This window comes from Thunnus albacares, chromosome 19 (assembly GCF_914725855.1).
Source record: "Thunnus albacares chromosome 19, fThuAlb1.1, whole genome shotgun sequence".
Lineage (NCBI taxonomy): Eukaryota > Metazoa > Chordata > Actinopteri > Scombriformes > Scombridae > Thunnus > Thunnus albacares.
Window position 1 is genome coordinate 7901978 of NC_058124.1, and position 21333 is coordinate 7923310.

Genomic DNA, 21333 nt, shown 5'->3' on the forward strand with positions numbered 1-21333 from the left:
AAATTAATTTCTTGACTAATTCCCTTTTTTAGACATTTTTAGGGGATCCAAGGTGGTACCATAAACAAAAATAGTCCTTAAGAAGTAACCGTTCGGTTTATGACATTGTCAAACCCACACTCCAACATATCTGTGGGTGTGTCTGGGTGTAAATTGATAATGGAGGAGTGTAATGGGCAGAGAGGGAGAGGGAGCAACATCCGGTGCACTAATGAAATACAATAACTCACTTCCCCCAATGTAGCCGAGGCCTGCTGCACAGAGCTTTATAGCTGGTGGTGGCATGTTGGTTACAACCCCTCTCAAAAAAAAAACAAACACCCTGCATGCATTTAGTTAGCTTTTCAGTTTGTGTGCTTTTGTTTGAGCGTGCTGCATGTTAATGTTTAATAAAATAAATTCTGTGGGAGAGTCACCTCTGCTTACAGGCCTCCCCTCCGGGGTGTTGTCTGTGGAATTTACAACTTTAGCGTGACACCACGCCTATTTCACATCTTTTAAGTTGTTTTTCACATTTCTGCGTCACGTGTGCGCTGGAAGTGTCTGGTGTGTTCCTGCATGTGTGAGGGTATCCGGCGTGTCCAGCGTATGGCATGGCTGTGAAATGCCTGGTCTGTTCTAAATGAACATGTGTAACAGAGCAGCTGTATTTCTGGCTCGCAAAGAATTTGTTTTGTATGTGTTGTGTGTTTTTTGGGGGAGTTTTTTGGGTCTTGTACGCTGAATTTAAAATTTTTGTCAAACGACTTAAAGCTTGTTAATGATGGGTTTGAGAGACGGATAAAGACAGAGGCAGGTAGAGAGGGAACATCCTCCTTCCACGAAGACCTCTGGGAAGAGCCAGTATCCTGTGTAAGTCAATAATATTGACCAGCTTTCCAAGAGGCAGGTGTGTTATGTAATCTACAACCTTGTGTGTGTATGAGTGTGTGTGCTTCACCTCTAAGACCGCTGTTGACAACACATAAGCAGCAGATAGCATTAAAGATATCTGAGGCTCCTCGCAGCTATTTGTCATGAGATCTAGCTCCATGAAATTGGACTCCTCTGTTTTCAATAACAGGCTGCTCGTCATCCTTTTGTGTTTCATTTTGTTTCCACATTCACCAATGGTGACTGAAAACATGAGATAAGAAGAGTAACAATTATAAGATATTATTGATTTCTGTATGGATCATATAAAATGTCATGGGTAATATGTGAGTTTTTTTTTATTAGTCAATTGTTCAATTTAATGTTTTGTATGTCGTTTAGATTTTATTGTGTTTGGTACAGTTGTGATAATTGAGTATGCGGTGTAAGTGTAAAATTTGTTGGTTTATTATATTATATGGGCTTCATAAATAGTAGTTTTTGCCAGAGTTACAGCTAACAGATCCAAATAAATGGTGAACAGTAGGTAGAAGGTTGTAGCTGGTCAGCTGTTTGTTTGCTACAGGAAACATTAGATGATGGAAGAGCTCAGTACTGCAGTTTGATGCGTCGCTCACAATAAGATTCTCCTATTGTAAAAAAATAACGACACCAAGCAAATATAGTGATAATTGTGAAATTTATTGTGAAACAACTTCAACAGTACATGTCAGTTTTATGTTTTTTACTCGTGAAAGAGACATTTGGGTTGCACATTAACGAGGTAATGTACAGTACTAGGTAGAAAATGATGATCTCTGATATTTAAACATGAGAGGGAATAAACATCTTTTTGTTTTCTGAACCCAATCTACTGTATTTACATTTCTAAACACTGTCTGTAGTGCACCTGCTGTCTTTCTAGGATTCTCTCTCCTCGCTATCAGCTTTTTTTCTTTCTTACACTACACCTACTTTTACTTTCACTGTTTCTGATTGAGTTTTTACAGTATTTACACTGAAGGAGGGGGATATTGTTGAGGATTTTAAGGTTTTTTTGATGATGAAATGGTCGACACTTGTCTAAATTGGTTGCTCAGCTGTTTCTGCTGAGCTTTAAGTAAATTAACAAATTTTATTAGACACAACCTGCCGCGCAGCTCTTTGTGTGGCAGATTGTGTGTAATAAAACTGATTAGCATTTTCATTTGCATTAGCCGAAGCTCCACTTCTAAAGAACAGATGCTAGGTCCACAAACGTCACAAATGGTAACCAAGCAAGTCAGCATTTTCATGTCGGGAGCCGTTTTCCTGTCACCATAAATAGTTATAGTTGAATAAACCACTGGTCATGTAATCGCCAATATTGGAACCGCTTCATTTGATGATCGGAGTGCTGCAGATCTCAGCCCTGTAGATACCATGGTTCAATCCCTCACCAGAATCCATCCTGTCCGTGCTCCATCAATCTGCCTGTCCCTCACCCCAACTGCTCCAGCCCTTGTGTCCATCATCGTCTATCTCCACCTTCCTCCTCCACTCCAGCCCAGCTGCATTCCTTGCTTTTGTGTGTCTCGTCCCCTTGGAATTTAGGAGATGTCGATGGGGGGGGGGCGAGATGGGACAAGAGGGGAGAGAAGAGGAGAGTATTGAGTGACAGAGCGGTGCAGAGACTGTAGTAGAGGACAGGGTTCAGCAGAAGGAGAGACGGCAAGAAAAGGGCAAGAAGAAAAGAATCCAACAGGAACTTAAAGAGAAGGCAGAAAGGAGGAGGAAATCAGAAAAAGGGGGAGGTGTGTGTGTCTCATTAGATTATGCTGCTCCCTGGTGGGGGTGTAGGGTGGAGGGGGGGGCATTATTGATGGATTGATTGCAGACCCCTCCCCATCCACTCAGGTCTCCTGCTGCTGGAGGCCATTGATCTGGTGTCTCTTTGGGATATGATGGCCAGTGCATATTTAATTAGCCTTTCATTACAACCAATCAGCATTCAGAAGCAAAGCTTAGGTTTTAGCAACAAAGGTTAAATGACTTTTTCCTTCTCATCCCGAGGGACAGGGACTTTTTTTTTGTCAACTGAGATTAGCGCCACTTTTACTTCATCCATCAGGTGTAAATCAAGCATTTCTGCCAGAATAATAGTAATGAATGGGACACATATTAGTATATTTCAATCTAACAAAACCTAAGGAAGAATGGGTACAATTTATCTTTATATAGCAAATTGTATTTTTTAAGTAAAACTCTCAAGCAGAACAAGCCTGATACTGTTGCCAACTTGGTTACAAGGTTAAAGGACCAGTGTGTAAGATTTAGTGGCATCTAGCGGAACAGACTTGGCGAAAATGGAATATAATTTTGATATGTTTTCATTAGTGTATAATCACCTGAAAATTAGAATTGTGTTTTCGTTACCTTAGAATGAGCCCTTTTATATCTGCATAAGGAGCGGCTCGTCATCCATGGAGCCTGACATGTTGCACCGCGATGTCTCTACAGTAGCCCGGAACACTGGCTCTAGAGAGGGCCTTTCGTGTTTTTCGCAAGTTTCACGGCCACTGCAGGTTCTCCTACATGCTGGGAAGGGAAGTGCGAGGGGTTATGAGTTATGCAATCTGCCACCTCACTGGTAGATAACACTAAATCTTACACACTGGTCCTTTAAATGGTTTGAAAAATGAATGTAAGGAATGTAGGAAATTAATGTAAATCTATGTAATGTCCCCGAAAGTTACCTAGAACAACGTGTGTGTGTGTGTGTGTTGCTTACAGCCATGCAGTTACACAAAGTACAGTTTGGGTTTAAGGAGAGACACCTATCCTTCTTATTTCATCATCAACGGTTGGTGATTCATGAGTATAAAGAGTAAAAAAAAAAAGACTTGACGTGAGATAATGTCAGATATGACTGTGTATCTAGTTCATTACACTTCTACTGAAATCACAATTGGACTTGAGGTCTACACTAATTTTATTATATATGGTGTATTTACATTTTGCATGACCAGCCTTGATAATTGGTTCAGATTCACTTCATACTGTTTTGAACTCATAAAAAAATAATTTGTCTATCCACCTCTCTGTTTCCGCAGGTGTTCCTGTTCTTCTGTGAAACCTGCTCCGTGCCTATCTGTAGAGAGTGCAGCATGGGGCGTCATATGGGCCACACCTTCGTTTACCTGCAAGACGCTGTACAGGACTGCAGGGCAATCACCATCCAGCTGCTGGCAGATGCACAGCAGGGACGACAGGCCGTGCAGGTGAGACAGGAACCCGGAAAGACGCGTTCACAGTGGATAATAAGGAAAATATCGCTCAGTCATTCGTTCATGTATGCTTTTGGTTGCGTCGTCGTGAGGCAACACATTAAATCTGCATAAATTAACACTAACCGTTTTATTTTTTGTTGTACAATATGTAGAATCAGAAAACAATTAATCTCAGAGAGAACAAGGGCAGATGTTCTTATTGTATCAAAAGAAAATTGTCTTGTCACTCCACAGGACTTAAATAGGTCAAACTGATATAAGTCTTAACTAAACAAAGCCAAGCGCTCTCCTGCACAATTCTTAGGTCTGACAAAAAGACTATCTTTACAAAGGTCAAACCACACAAATCCACACTCATCCATCTCCTGGTAAGACGGAGAAGAAGCTGAAGAGAGCAGCTGTGTCTTTCCATCGTCCCTCTGCGTAATGCAACCGGCTGTTAGAGAGAGGGAGATCAGCTTGAATATGTTTGAGAGTGACCAGTCCTGTGCTGCTGTGAAGCCTGGGGTTAAGAGGTGTCCAGCTGGCCCTGAAAAGGGGGAGGGTCGCATAGGGTGAGGTCTGGCGGGGGCAGGGCTGAAGGTCAAAGGGGAGGAGGAGTGGAAAGGAGGATGGGGGAGGGTAGATGAGGTATTTAAAGGATTTCAGAAAAAAGAAAACTCCCCTCCTCTTGTAAAGAAGTAGAAGACTTTGCCCTCCCCCTATTCACTCATTCACTCATTCATTCCCCTCCACCTCTTACTCTCACTCTCACACAAACACTCACACTCTTCATGTCTCTTCATTTACGTAATGATAGTTTGGGTAAAAGCCTCCTAAACCCCTCTTAGATTAATCTTATTCAGTGTAACATACACAAGTAAAGAGAGAATGACTCAGCAGCCATGTGTAACAGCACCAGATAAGTTGCATCTGCTGTCACGTCCTGAAGGGAACGCTTTTAGATGAGCTGAAACAATTAGTAGATTGAGACAAAAGTAATTGCCAACTATTTTGATAAGCAATTATATTAATTCATGTAGTTATTTATTAACAAAAAACTGCCAAACAGTAGCTGGTTTTAAGCCTTACATTCAGCAATTGATGAAAAAACTGAAGTTGAAATTGGACTTTTATTCTAAAAATAAGTCTATAAGCTTTTCATTGGAGGCCAAAAGAAGACTTGCTGCCACCGTTATGTCTGTGCTGGACTATGACGATGTTCTATACATGGATGCTTGTTATCAGTGCCTACACGCGTTGGATAGTGTTTACCATTAGATAGAGCACTGAGATTTATTACAAATTTTACTTTACTCACCATTGCTCTTTGTATACTCTTGTTGGATGATCCGTCTTATCCACCTGAAGACTCAACCATTGACATGTTCCTATTTATAAGGCTATTCTTGATGTGCTTCACTCCCAGGACTTATTCCTACCATCTGTCCCTAAAGCCCGTACTGAACTGGGAAAAAGGGCGTTTAAGTATGCAGCTCCCTCTGCTTGGAATCAGTTGCAAAATTACCTGAATAATCTGGAGCCTGATTCATATTGCCCCTGTTTGATCCCTGATGGTGATGACTTGGGATGAATATTGATGAATATTTTATGATTCTGAAATGTACTCTTTATTTTCAGGATTGTCTTGTAAAAGAGATTTTTAATCTCAATGAGACTTTTCCTGGTTAAATAAAAGTTAAATAAAAATGAATTAAAAAAACAGTGCCTTCTAGGAAAGACTGTCTGAAAACGTGTGACGTTATCCGCCTATTTCAACGACTATCGAGCATATTCTTTTTGAGCATAACACAGCCGTTACAATAAAGTTAGCATGTCAGTCAAGTAAGGCAGAAGAGGCGCCAACCCACGTAAACTAGTTAGTCCTAATTCCTTCCAACTTTTTTAGACAGGTTAGACAAAACAAGCAATGTAAAGACCTTGGACTCTGAAATTGTGAAACATTTTTTTATAGTCAATTTTACGATTGAACAAAAAAAAAAAAAATCAGAAATGAAATACTCCTTCAACTGCAGCATTACTTTTAAAACTGATAAAAGTGTAGATTGGCTAAGAGTTTTTAGTCTAACAACTGCAGCTAACATGGTTAGGTCACACACACTAGTGTTGTCTAATTTGCCTGGAAGGTTGGGAGGTGTTACGACCTTGGTAAAGACTCGCCCAAAACATGAAACACTAGCTCCACTAAGGTCATGTGATGTGCTGGCAAGTACTATCTCCTCAGGAGAAGCTTGTGCCTCACCTATTCCTTTCTCTGCTGACCTTTGTGTGACTGGGTCACACTTTGTACCTCAATGGATAGGTGCTTATGTCACTCTGAGTGTTCTTGAAATTCCAACCCCTAATATCACAACACAGACTGACTCAGTTAAATGCCATACTCTCAGCCATGTGCAACAAATCATATTGACAAAGTCCGATTTTATTTAATGAATGCAGCTGGGTCAAAAGAAACACCACCTACCATCTGGCAATATGTTGCTGTGCTGCTGTTTGTGTGTGTTTGTCCACTTTGTCCCAGGTCACCACAGGAGTAAATGCTGACGCCAGATAATATGTAAACACACACACACACACATACACATATACCACACGCACTCCTGTCCCCTGAGGTAGGAAATTTCCGCCCACTCCACACCCATTATCTTCCCTGACCCCTGACCCTGAGCTTGTGACCTCCTGGTTGGCCAGAACTCTTTCCCTCTGCAGCTTGATTGGTCAGTTTGACCCTCTTTGTGTTCCAAGCTGTGCTGTTCTGGGAATGTGGAAAGAAAGATGGAAAGAGAGAACCTGGAGACACAGAGACAGAGATGGAGACCATATGACCAAGAAGCAGACAGAAGTGTGTTGAAAAGAAAGACTGAGCTGGAGTGAGAGAAAGGGGAGAGAATCAAAGGAGAAAGGGGGGAAAAAAATAAAATAATCGGAGAACAATAAATTAGTATGATCTTTAGAAATGGAACATGTGTATCTTATAAAATACACAGAAACAACTGGAGAAAACTGGTGGCTATGAAATCTCACCCTGCCTCCTTCCTCATTACGCATTGATAACAGCCCTCCCCCAAATTTCTTGATTCCCTCCCTGCTGTTCCCTCTCCGGAGGCCTGATTTAGTTGACCCTTGAGTCTTTAGACCCACCCCAATGGCCAGGCGAAAGAGAAAAGGACCCTGCTGCCAGGCTTTGTTCTTGCAGGGGTGCAGTGGGGGTGGGCGGTATGTGTCTTAAGACAGGGGTTGCAGATCACGACCTATAAGGTTTGGGTGACCTTTGATCCCTACGGCCAATATCACAAAGGAAGCCTTATCCCACCTCCCCTTCGTCCTTGTGAGGTCCGGTTCACCCTGTGACCTCCCAGAAATGCCAGAGGAAAAGCCAGATAACACACACGGGGGCAGGGAGAGAGACAAAGAGAAAAATGTGCATTTAGCCCAAATTGTGGGCTGTAAAAACTAAAACCTTCTAAGATGGGATTTTCAAGTTTATGTCATACAGTTGCTGTTTATGGATTGAATTTACAAAGGTACAAAAAGGATGATTTCTTTTTGTTGTACATGAATTGTAGAGTGATTCCTGCAAAAAGAAAACATGTCACACATCTTGCCTTCATCAGGGTGGTGTCTGATGCTGCTTCTGTTTCCTTTTATATACAGTTAATTGATCCCCTATGTGACCGACAAATCACAATAAATACCATATATGCAAAACATCATGATCAACCCTTTCTTCAAAGTGATTAGATACAAAATATCATTACTCTTAATTGTTACAATAATTACAAGAGAAATATTTATGACAATAAGTTTAGAACATATGAACTTATAATCATCTTTTCACAATATTCTTTAGAAATATATCACTTAAGAAAAAGTGATTCCTGTACAATACAAAGACAGTCTTTTCTGTAAATGATGCCAAAAGTAATATCTTTGCACATTTTATATACTGTTCTGTAGGGCTGGGTGATTTTAAACTTTACTGAGCCTTACTGCATGCTGAGGGGAAAAACACTTTCAAATTTAACGCTTTGATATGCTCGTAATTTTTTTGAAAAGATGACTGAGTAGGGGTTCAGCCTGGCAGGAAGTTACATCATTTTGTCCAGTGTGAAGTGACTTCCTATTCCTGACCCGTGTTTCCTTTTCCCCTCCAAAAGAAGCCGCTAAATGTGAGAGAAGCATAGATCACAACAACTCAGCAGGTGTTTGTTCACTTGCCAGGAAGATGTCACATAGAGTGTCCTTTCTTTTAATGCTTCCTGATCCTCTGCATCCTGTCTCTGGAGGTGATCTGTATCCCATCTGAGTAATAAAACAGGCCAGGCAGTGGTGGTGTGTTAGACATCCCTTTTATTATTATGTCTTTACTCATCTCCACATCTAGTGTCTCTGTGTTTCTCACTGTTTGGTCCTTTTTTATTGGTACCGGTCAATTTTTAAATTACAGCCTTTTCTGTTTTTCTTCAGCTCATCCTGGCTATAATAAGCAGACAAGATCATATCAGTGTGTTTGTTTTGTGTCCCCAGCTGAGCATGGAGAAGGTCCAGGCCATGGCGGAGCAGGTGGAGATCAAGGCTAAGGTGGTGCAGACTGAAGTGAAGGCCCTTGTCCTCAGACACAAGAAAGCGCTGGAGGAGAGGGAGTGTGAACTACTGTGGAAGGTGAGCTGCTACCTTCATCTTCATCCACTTTTAGTCACTGTTTGTTATGTTTGGCAGTATTAGTTTTCACTACAAATGTAACGTTGTGTTAGTCAGAGGCCTCTAGCCCAAACGTGGCCAATTTTGGCACAATTGCTCAATAACTATCAGGAACAGTGTTTTCTCTACTTTTCACCCAAGTGTTTTTGGCACCTTGACTCTCAAGAACAACACGGCTTCTTCTCACGTTGGATGTGTTATTAATAGTTTATTGCATTACCATCTGTGACAGTTACACTCACAGAACAAAGGAAGACTGTCCCCTTTATTTGGAGACTCTCTGTATAGGAGGTTCATAATAAGCTGGTCAAATGAAATTCAAGAAGACGCACTTGAGCACAAATGTAACACTCGCTTTATGAATATACATATTATGAACCATTATTGTACATCCTCCTCCTCAACCCCTTACCCAGCCACCCACAGTACATCCATACCTAAACTCACTTTTGAGTAGCCTGCAACAGAGGCTTTTTTTACAATAGGTTTAATGTACTGTATAATGAGAGATGGATAACATTGACATCGTCACACCACAAACTACAGCCTCCAAAACAGCTGTAAAGCTCAAACGAAACAGAACAGTATTAACAAAAACTGGACAATATAACCTTCATGAAGATAGGATTTATTGCAGGGCTGTTGTATCACACTACATTAGTTTTATCTATATGTACCTAATAAAGTGGCAGCTGCTTCCTAACCCAGAGAGACTGTACCTTGACAGAAAGGAGAGGGATGTGTGCTTTCAGCAGAGCACATAGTACACTTGTCAGCATTGGTTATTTAAACTTGGTTAAACCAACTAAAAACAAAGATCTGTTTGGCCTGAAGCCTGCACTTAGGGAACGATCTGCGAGGGCCTCCCAGGTTTAAGGTTACCCAGAGAATAAGAAGGTTTCTGGGCAAAAGAAAGAGCCCTCATCCCTGAGGCCCCCTCAGCCTTGGCTTAACAGTGTTTCCAACCCTCTGGTCATATACTGAGTACAGATATAAAATGGCATAAAATGGAGGCTGTATTTTTGCATGCATCGTACCAGTCAAGTGTGTCTAATGTTCATGAATTCACATTCACAACAACAAAACAAACAAACAAAGCAAATGTGAATCCAGTAAAATGTTTGTACATGTATATATTAGTTTCTTTTGAGAGGGCATAACAATTAATTTAGCTTAACACCCACCACTTTTATTTCTCCCCTTCCCCTCAGAGCAGGCTCAGTGACATTGTAAAAACTGACCTGTGTCGTACTCCCTCACATTTTACTGCTTGCGTGTGTATGTGTGTGTGCTGGTCAAAGTGTCACAAAGAAGGTTTTCACTTACCCATGTTCCCGCTTTAATCCCCCCCAACACGACTACAGAACTCAGTCTTCATCCCTGACCTGATAAAGTCATTACAGGCAACCATAACCCTCACACACACACACACACACACACACACACACACACACAGTTTATATCTTTTTTTCCCGATCGACTGACTGACTTTTACACGTGTAATGAATGATGTAGATTCTTTGCCTCTTGTACGTGAGTATGCAACTATGTGATGAGTTTTGCGTTTTGCAGTGCTTGATTTCTTTCTTCAACTAAGCTTACTGTACTTGGAGGAATGATGTTGAGAATTTCATGAATACCAGTGGGGGCAGATGAAAGCTACAGTACATGTAAAGTAGGGTGGTGCTGATGGATTATATACGATTATCAGTTAGTACTTACAAAGTTGGTAGGAGGCTTACTTGATATTGTTTCACTACTACTTGTATTGAAGTAATTTTGTTTGTAATAGGAGGGCATACCTGTTAATAGGGCTGAAAAAATTAGTCAGAAAATTAATCGTCAACAATTGATTGCTGACAGTTGACTCATAAAGCAAAATTCCAAACATTAGCTAGTTGTATCCTGTTGTAGCTAAATGTAGGGATTTGTGCTTTTCTCTGTTATATTATTGTAAAATTAACATTTTTGGGCTTTGGACTGTTGTCTGTAAAATAATTTGAAAATGGCACCTTGCGCTCTGGAAAACTGGGATCTGCATTTTTCATTACTTATTTAATGAAAAAATTAAATCAACAGACTAATGAGGAATTGTAGCTTAATGGTCAACCTAGTAAATAGTGAGTCCACTCTTCCGGTTTAAAGGGATTTGGTCATTTCAGCCTAATAGTGTTGCATTGATGGAAAGCTGTATCAATGCTCTGATGCACTTTCTTTACCTGCTTCTACATGCCGCTCTGCTCCACTGCTGTAACAGCACAGGTGCAAAAGGCTTGCAAGGTGAGATGTACATCTCCTGAATCACACAAGTTATTGGAAATTACTCTGCTGGTGCTTCCTGCACTGCTAGCCAGTGTGACGGTCACCCGTGCTGACGTCGCTGTCAGGAAAACAGAAACTGGATCTAGAATTGCGCTACAGTGACTCAGCATTGTGTCACTAAATTATAGAGATTCAAGGCATTACTGTGACTCTCAGGTCAAACATGAGACACTTGACAGCTATGAGTCCGGTGTGTCTTGTATATGTTGTTGTATGAATGTGTTGGGCAGAAGGTGTGCCGGCAATGTGAGGTTGTAACTTTTGAACATCAAGGTCTCCCTTCATTTCTGTGTCTCAGGGATTTTTGCCCTGTAACTCTGTGAAATACACACCAACTCTGCCATTCTCCTGTTTTCCACCAAGGAACTAAAGCGAGTTGTCTGTCCATCAGAAAGCCTAACTTGAATCTTTGTCCTCAGTGACTATAAAGTGTAACTCTAGTCTCACAGATGCAAATTTCAGTTCCACTTTTTGTTTAGGATTAACAAAAGACCCCTCTCTTTTGGACTTTTTGTTTCTTTCAGAGTCCCTCCCTACTATCAAAAGTCCTTCTAACCATAGAGGCAGTCAGGCTATTGTGTTATATTCTTTTTGTTAGGTGACGGTAAGTAACAGCCCAATCCCTGCTTCTCAGGTTCTGCCACCCTCTTTAATGCTTTATTCTCACTGACTGTACTGTAACTTTATCTGTCTTCACACGGTATCACAAATGTGTGGCGGTTAAGTGATGGTCTGACTTTTCTTTTTTCTTTTTTTTTTTTAACTATTAGCTGATGATTTGACTTTATTACTCTTTTTTTATTTATTGTAGTTTTAAAAGATTAGTCAATTTGTACTGTGTGTGACATTGTTTCCTTATTGTCTCTTGTTTTATTGTTTTGGCAAGAAGCCAAAACAATAGCTTACGGCAGGTAACCGTGATGAAAAGTGGAGTAACAGCAACCCTCATAGCTCTCATAAAATCTCCATAAATAATGTCTCCCATTCTATGAAATATTACATCACAATGAAAAATGCAAATATGTAAGATGTCCAGTAGTAGTTATAGTAGTCATTTCATATTGTAGGGTTGTCACATGTGAAGTATGTCATGTAATCATGGAAACATAATAATCTGGAACGGAAACTCCCCAGTAAAGATAATATCTATCTTTCTTTCTCTATGACATTCATGATTATTACACAGAAATATGTGTTATTTTAAGTAATAGAAAAACTTTTATATTGAAAACAATCTATTACTGAATCAATTAACATTTTGTCAATAGTCTACAGTTGGAGTTAGACTCACTATGGTCCTGTTTCCCCTCTATGCCCATCAAGTTAAACAACTCAACTTCAAATAAATCTAATGCTCTCAGACAGTTGAAGTCTTCTCCTACCTGTTTTCCCTTCACTTAACCTAAATTCTACTGGATTGGTTAATATTGACACACTGACACTCTTATTTAAATAGATGCACAGGCAACTAGCTGCATGTCAACCAGTTTTCTTCTTCTTCCACCTGAATGCATGGCAGACTTGGCATGGTCAGCACATTGCTGCCATCTTGTGGGCAGACTTGCTGTGACCAATCAGTAGTAATACCTTAGGACACCAAATGAAATACTAAAGTGTAGTGCAACCATGTTTGTGTTTTGGCTGCCAACTGTACCTTTGCTGCGAAAACATCATAATTTCAACAGAGGATCAAAAAGTGTCTTTGTCACCCGCTTAATCTGCTATTTGTTTAACACACTTCCCGTGAATGATAGTAAATATACGCTCTGGTTGTTTTCTTCCTTAAGCATTTCTACTCTCTCTCCCCTTTCAGGTGGAGAAAATCCGTCAGGTGAAGGCCAAGTCTCTGTACCTGCAGGTGGAAAAACTGCACCAGAGTCTGACCAAGTTGGACAGCACCATCGCTGCTGTCAGCCAGGTGCTGGATGAGGGCCGCCACCTAGACGTGCTGCTGGCCAGGGAGCGAATGCTTACCCAGATCCATGAACTAAAGGCCCTCAGAGGCCTGCTGCAGCCACAGGAGGACGACCGCTTCATGTTCACTCCTCCAGACCAGGTAGGCACTGTGGAAATGGCCAGGACATAAAGTTTGAAGGGTTTTTCACATTATAGAACAAAACATTAAGTTTCCCCTTGATGATAAATCGATTCTCAGTTTACATGTAAACTTTTTAAGAAATACAAAGCAACTGAACATATTCCATCATGGTTCTCACAGGCTCTGTACATAGCCATCCAGTCCATGGGCCTGATCAGCAGCGGAGCCTTTGCCCCGGTCACCAAAGCCCACGGTGAGGGTCTGAAAAGTGCGCTTCGTGGCAAGCCTGCCTCCTTTACTGTGATTGGATACGACCATGACGGCGAGCCACGTCTTTCCGGCGGGGACACGGTGTCTGCAATAGTCATGTCCGTTGCCGAAGGCGACCTGTCCGCAGCGGAGGTAACGGATCACCAGAATGGCTCGTACACCGTCAGCTACCTGCCCAAATGTGAGGGGGAGCACCTTGTGTCAGTGTTGGTGTGTAACCAGCACATCCAAGGCAGCCCCTTCAAGGTAATCGTGAAGTCAGGACGGAGCTACGGGTCCCTGGGCTCCCAGGTGTCATCCTTTGGGTGCGAAGGCGAGGGAGATGGTCAGCTATGTCGTCCCTGGGGAATCAGCGTGGACAAGGAGGGATATGTGGTGGTGGCTGATCGCAGCAACAACCGCATACAGGTAGAGCATGTCCTTCATTCCCTGTTACCACAGTGCTGTCATTGAATCAGTGGTTACAAGCCTTACTTCTCTGTACCTTGCCAGTGTCAAACATCATTTTTATTTACAAAACTTTAAAAGATGATGGAAGTAAATGAACTTTTTATGTGGATAAAGCAAATGTCAAAAAAGCTATTATTTTCTGGATTAGAGGCCCTTCAGTCGACACTTTCTTCTTTCTGTCTGTAGAGTCTCTACTCAGTCTGACATATGAGCACCAAAGAAATCTGCACTTAAATTAGATGTAGAGAGATTATATTTAACTTCTGAGTCACTCATCAGTTAATGCCAACTTCACACTGTTGATTTTGGGCAGAAATATTTATGTAGCAGTAAGTCTGTTTGTGTTGAAGAGTGAGTGAAGCGTACTTCCTCCTCTTTTCCTCTCACCCTTACACACACACACATTTGTATACATCATAGTCACAGTGATGTTTTGTCCCGGAAAGGGCTTTTTGTGTGTGTAAATGGATGAACTAAAAAAAGCACTTATTTAAAGGAACAAACATCCTAAAAAGTTTACAATACAAGGAAGGTCCTAACTACTTACATATTTACTTAAGCAATACTCACATGTGTATTGCTTTGACTAGTGAAAATGTTAGCTGTGTGTCCGTTGGAGGCAAGCAGAGAGTCTTCATTGTGGACCATTCTGTTAAAACTGAACAATATAACTGAAGTTGATCATTATTGTGTGAGCATCACTGTAGAGCAGGTACATCTTGTAATACTAAAGAAGACGCCTTACATGAAGTTTTTCTTCTTTCCCTTTCTCCAGATATTCAAGCCCTGTGGTGCCTTCCACCATAAGTTTGGCTCTCTGGGTTCTCGGCCTGGTCAGTTTGATCGTCCAGCTGGGGTTGCATGTGACAGTCAGAGACGAATCATCGTGGCTGATAAGGACAATCACCGTGTGCAGGTATGAAAACCTATTTGAACAACCTTTTTATTTTGCACAATAGCTGGAATTCCATTACATTTGTACATGTATCAGAAAGTCCAAAACCACAGGAAAGTTTTACCAAAGGCTATAAAAAGCATAAATAAGTCTTGACTTTTCTAAACATGTAAGCTCATATACACGTGTAAACACATAGCTCCTCATGCTTACTCTCTCTACTCCAAATGTAAACATGTTGGGCCTTAAGACATTTGTTTTGTCTGACAGGTGTTCACTTTTGAGGGCCAGTTCCTGCTGAAGTTTGGGGAAAAGGGTACCAAGAATGGGCAGTTCAACTATCCCTGGGATGTGGCTGTCAACTCTGAGGGTAAGATCCTGGTCTCTGACACCAGGAACCACCGCGTCCAGCTCTTCGCCTCTGACGGCTCTTTCCTCAACAAGTACGGCTTTGAAGGGGCTCTGTGGAAACACTTTGATTCTCCCAGAGGAGTGGCCTTTAACCACGAAGACCACCTGGTGGTGACTGACTTCAACAACCACCGGCTCCTGGTCATTCGGCCGGACTGCCAGTCAGCTCGCTTTCTGGGCTCTGAGGGCACTGGGAACGGGCAGTTTCTGAGGCCCCAGGGTGTCGCTGTGGACCAGGAGAACCGCATCATTGTGGCCGACTCCCGCAACCACCGAGTCCAAGTATTCGAGCCCAACGGAAACTTCTTATGCAAATTTGGAACACAGGGGAGTGGCTTCGGACAGATGGATCGCCCCTCCGGTGTGGCTGTGACGCCTGACGGAGTCATTGTGGTTGTTGACTTTGGAAATAATCGCATCCTCAAGTTCTAAAAATGTATTTTTGCATTCTCTCCCTCCGTTTGCCCTTTTGCAGTTTTTTCAATGAAGGAAACGGAGGAGAGAGAATGAATCAGAAAACAGACACAACGGGAGGAGAGCTCTTAGAGGATTGAGAGCATGTTGATGTGAAGGGAAATTAAAACTAAATATTATTTTTCTTCATTACATTAATATTCTCCAAATCTGATATCTGTGGTATGTATGACAAAGGGGACCTCTACAAATTGATAATCAGTAGAAAAAGAGCCATTTTTCCCTTCCCCAGTCTCAGCTGCTCTTAATCCTTTCTGGAAGCTTTCCTCAAGTATCCTTCTCAGGGAATTTCTCACTTTTCTTGAAATCTTGTACCCTCTGCTCCATACCTACCTCATTTAGCTCTTTATGAATGTACTCATAGTCAATGAGCAGAGGTTTAGTCCGTGAAGTTTTACAAAGAAGAAAAGTCTACCTCTATACTTTGTTATTTAAGAGAGACAAAAAGAATAGACTCTTCAGTTGATATTTGCACAGGATTAATGGAATTCTTGCTGTGCATTTTGAAATATGAGTTAAGTGAACCTCCTGAATGTTGTTGCTGGGACAATACTCAGACCGCTGTAGAGGCTGCATGATTTATTCTCATTAGAAGGCTTTGCTCAGAGAGGAAACGTGGGTAAAGTAGTGTCCTTTCATGTTTTTAGGCTAGTTAGTTTTTTGCTTCTGCATTGACCCTCTCTCTTTGTGGCTCTGCAGAGTTTGTAGTATCATGATAGCCTAAGAAGAAAGCGCAAAGCCATGCCAAACTTGATAGAATCAACATTAGCTCAGGTCATGGTAGGACTGATTAATATGATCAGTACTTTTCAGAATCTCCCTCTAGCTTTACTGGCTAATTGATTAATAGTGGATGCTGATTTGATAAATTCACTGATGAGCAAAAATGTTAAGTTTAGGAAATAATCTCCAAAATAATCCCTAAAATGATCCCCAATGTAAACCCTGTAATGAATTTATCCAAAGTGTTTGATCATCCATACACCCCGGCCCCAAAATCGTGTCTCGTAAGACTGGAAAAACTAATGTTTTTGATAAGATAAGACAGCCTCTGGCATAACTATCCAGTCAGTTGCATGAACAACTAAGATGCAAAGATTAGTATGCAAGAACAGCTGTGTCTCCTCCAAAAGGGAGGACCCACCAAAGGATATTGGAGATGAATTTTCCAAGATCTGGATCTATTAGTGATCTTAACGTAGAGATTTAATCATAGAATTGAATGACACCTTTTTCGATGAGGCATGTGTGACAAAAGCCTCAGAAGTTGACACCTAATTTGGCCGTCCAGAGGACATTAATGACATCAAATTAAAGGCCTAACTCAACAATCCTTTGGATGTAGATTGTGGTTGAAAGCCACATCTTTTGGCTCTTGGGGCCTAGGATTTAGTCCAGTCCAATGAGAGGGCGCGATCACAAAGCCCTGCCCTATTATATTGATGCTTGGAGTTGAGGAGACCTCTCCAGATTGAGCGCTAGTAGACCAGTACTCTAAAGATGAAGGTCTCTAGACCAACTACTAGAGTCAACCAAAGTTAGAATTTCTGCACAATGGCCAACAGTAGATTTGGCAATTAAAGAAACAAAAAAAAAAAAACCCTTTAAAGACATTTTTAAAAATAATCATTGTTGTTGGGAAGTCTAAAGTTCACAAAACTCCAGAGGTCATAGCACTGTCCATGTCAGGCTTAAAACTAGTGTGCTTGGGTCACAGTTTTATTGTGCATGAGTACTTTCACATCCTGCTAAGATGAGGCCCTCGCTGTGAGAGGCAGGTTTTGAAAGAAGATCCTTTCATCTGTCTGCGGAGATGTTTGTGTGGAGAACAGAAGATACCCGCACCAAAGAGAACCCCTTTCTACCCCTTGCATTTTTTTTGCCTCATCCTATCAAACAATGCCCCAGATCAATACCCCGTGTTTATTAATATTAGGCGGCCTGTAGACTCAAAGTAGCATCTCAAATTATCCTTTGTATCCCAAACTAATTACTATAGAAGCAAATTGATGCTAATTCTTTGTGGTGAAAGCATTGTGGGAGCATTGTGGGGTTTTGAATCCCCTTGCCCTTCGTTCAATCTGTGTCCCACTGGCAGCACTAGACCATGAAGGTTCTGTTAGCCACTTCCTTAGCCTAGCAAAGAATCTTGGGACCTATGAAAAGATTCACCGACAGGCTCTCACCTCTGAGGAGAGGGCCCGTCTGCACATGATCAGGATCTACATCCTCATATCTCAGATATCCTTTACCTCAATGGTCGTTTTACCTCCTTTTTTTTTTTTTTTTTTTTTCTCGTATACCTCAACTGCAAAATACCTCAAGTATGTCACTCATAGCTACTGTGCATTTAAACATTCAAATACCTCAACTTGTTACTCTCATTCTGAATACCTCATTTTTACTCTTGTATTTAAGCATACCTCATCAGATATTTATACATCACAAATATACCTCATTCTTTGACTCTTGTGTTACAGTACAGTACATGTCCCATAACTCTAGGACCAAAGATCATGGTACTGTTTCAAGCCGAAATAAAATTTGTGTTATGGTCATCCTCCATCTTGCAGCCCTGAACAGCTTTCGGTTTGTTGAATCTACTGTAAATTGCCTGGTAAACTTTGCCTTTTATCACCAAGAAACCAAATATTCAGATGAAAGCATTGTGCCAAAATGATCTCTGAGAGTTCTGTGCCAAACAGGGTTGGCATCTGGACCACGCTGTTGTAGACGACAAACGTCACTGGACCATTATATCAGAGATACAAATGTTAAATCAGAGCGCCTCAGGATAAATCCTTGCGCTCTGATTGGATGCACTTAAGAGGGCTGGGCCCCAATTATCTTTACCTCATGATGATGAACATGCAGATTCCACTTGTACTTTGTTACTGTGCGCAAGGGGTGAGGGGAAGAGGAAACAGCCTCTTTTAAAGAATTAAGAACTTTACAAGTCCGCCTTTTAAACGCACAAGAATGACCTCTAATTTCAGCACAAATTACCAATATTTCAGTGTGGATTTTAGGATGCTTGATGTTGGTTGTGGAGGACCTCGAAACAAGTCTACACTCAACCACTCTGACTGTGGTTTAGACAAACATCAAAGGTTTATTATTTAAGTGGAGCTATTAGCACATTGATGGCAAGCCAGTTTGAGTCCACAGACCCTGCTGCTTTGAACCCAACACCTAGTTTCACCTGTAAGATTGTTTTTTGCTTTTCAGTATTACTCTGTGAAATGTTCATTCATGTCTGCATCAGTTTTTTTTTTTTAATTAAGATTGCAAAATTCTATCTTTAAGATCCTTAGGTCTTCACTCTTCAAGAGGAAAAATGTATTTTAAACCTTTATTTGTTTTTCATTTTGTTGCATGCTTTAAAAAGTCCTTGTATTATACTGACGTCTCTCAGATAGGTGTTGAAAAACTCAGATGGGGTGGGTAGCTGGCTATTGGGATGGTTTTTACCAAAATATATACCCAAAGATGTGTATGTGTGTGTTAGGATTGCGTTGGATGGAATTAACCTTTGACCTTTGCGATTGTATTTCCTGTTCTCTAGAGGCTCTGCAGAGCACAACCTGTTCAGCCGGCCGTGCCTCAATTCCTGAGAAACAATAGAGGCAGAGTTTTCAAATAAATGCAGAAGGCTGGTGTGCCCATTGACCATTAGTGCTTAATTTTCTTTAGCTCCTGCTAATATTAATAATATGGGTAGACATATTAACATATTGTCCTTTCCACGCTCAAACCCTGTGACTTAGGAAGTTGTAAAAGCTTCCTACTCGGCATAGATTTACCTTTCCAACAATGATGAATCCATACGGCGGCCATTTTGTGTTGGACCTAGTAACGGGAACTCTCTTCTCTCACTGTCATGTGAGAAGCAGCTAGGTTTCTTCAGCACAAAACTAGCAATCAGCTTCCCTCCTCATCTTTACAAGAATCCAGGAAGTGTGGTGATGGCTGCTGAGCACGTGATCGGTTGACTGCACTCCTGTTCGGCTGGGGTTTTTTTTGTTTGTTTTTTATTTTATTGGGCCCCTGTGGTTTCTGTCCACCATTTTATTTCTGGCCTCTCACGGCTTAAAGAGAGAGAAAAAGCAAAGCCGCACCAGGTGACGTGTGCAAGGTCATAGACCTCCTTTTAATGATTGTATATTCATAAAGAAAGGAAAAAAAAAGGTTGGAAAATTTAGAAAGGAAAAAAAATAAAACTCAGGTAGTTCTCAGCAGCCCTGCCCTGCAGGTGTCTCATTGAAACGTGTCCCGTAGTGATGATGTAGTGATCCCCCCCCACCCCCCGTTATGACCTCTCAGTACTAGTCTGATTCTTTTGTGTGTCCATTTACATATTATAAAACAAATTATTTCTCAATCTGAAAAAAGTAATGCTTTTGATTAGTTTCCCCTGATTAATTATTGTTTTTGCTTTTTTTTTTTCTTGCTTTTACAAAAAAAAAGTACAAATACTTCACACCACTTGATGCTCATCGTCCCTTTTAGAATGTATTTTGTGAAGAAAAGGGTTGAATGGGATCATGTTGATGCTCACTCGCTAGAGCCAGCTGCTGGTTGCAACACAAGACAGAACAGAGACCACAGAAAATACATTTTTCTCCATCTCTTGGTGCTAAATGTTCCACACCAGCAATACCTTATTAGACTATTAGGTGGAATCATGTGGTTGTAGTGGAACATGCAGCACTGTGTCCATAAAGCAGCTTTTAACATCCTCCAAGGTTGGGAGGCGTTTGGCTTGAGGGGGTAACAGTCAGTTTCTGTCATGTCCTGTTTGTCCAGCAGCCGGTTTTGTGCGCAGTGGACGCTGTGTTTGTGCACTGCATCTGTGTTGTCTGAGCAGAAATCCACTGAATGTATCCTCCTCACAGTCCAAGAGGCAGGGCGAGCCAGCGTGGCCAGCTGAGTTTAGATGGGTGCTGCTGGCGCTTCCTCATCCAGGCCGCTGTGTGTGTGTGTGTGTGTGTGTGTGTGTATGTATGTATGTATGTATGTATGTGTTTATCAGTCTAACCTTGTGTATGTGTGTTTGCCAGCACACCTTCCCTCCCTCTTAACACACACACTCATACATTGTGCTGAGTGGAAGTGCAGATGTCAGGTCTTAAGTTTAAATAAGGCAGAGGAGACTATAATATATTGGCCACCTGCTGCTCTCTCTGTACTCTGTGGACTTTAAACATTTCCTATGCAGTTTTTTTGTTGTTTTTTTGTTTACACTTCAATAAAGTTGTATTTCTTGACTTCAATTCATGACTCCTTTTTGCCCACACCCTACACAATGTTAAATATTATTCTAAGTGTGTCAATGCTGCATTCAGTCCCTCTCAGCCTTTTGAATGTGATATATTTGCACCTAGCAGACAATTTAGCCGTAAAATCACAGATCTTAAAGCTTTACTGGAACTCTAGGGTAATAAGTCACATGTGATCCACAACATCTTCACAGTACATGAGTGATGCCTTTCTCTCAGTCTGGTTAATTGTTTCCCAGCAAAGGGGACATGAGGTAATGAGCGCACAGTGTGAGTCCACCTAAATGACACAATAAACAGATAAATTTGCTCAAGTTAGAAAAACAAAGGCATCCTGTGTTTCCTCATAGTGAGTCTGAAACTAGTTGGGAC

At 41.3% G+C, this 21333-nt stretch overlaps 1 protein-coding gene across 1 annotated transcript in view; it reads left to right on the top strand.

Moving 5' to 3' along the window:
* trim71 (tripartite motif containing 71, E3 ubiquitin protein ligase) overlaps nucleotides 1-20955 on the top strand; it is a 33908-nt gene extending 12953 nt beyond the window's left edge. The window contains exons 2-7 of the mRNA XM_044335624.1: nucleotides 3945-4112; nucleotides 8649-8783; nucleotides 12958-13200; nucleotides 13363-13860; nucleotides 14678-14818; nucleotides 15068-20955. Coding sequence (XP_044191559.1) covers nucleotides 3945-4112; nucleotides 8649-8783; nucleotides 12958-13200; nucleotides 13363-13860; nucleotides 14678-14818; nucleotides 15068-15640 — 1758 coding nt within the window. The 3' untranslated portion in view covers nucleotides 15641-20955. The remainder of the gene's footprint in view (nucleotides 1-3944; nucleotides 4113-8648; nucleotides 8784-12957; nucleotides 13201-13362; nucleotides 13861-14677; nucleotides 14819-15067) is intronic.
* Nucleotides 20956-21333: the final 378 nt, after the last annotated feature.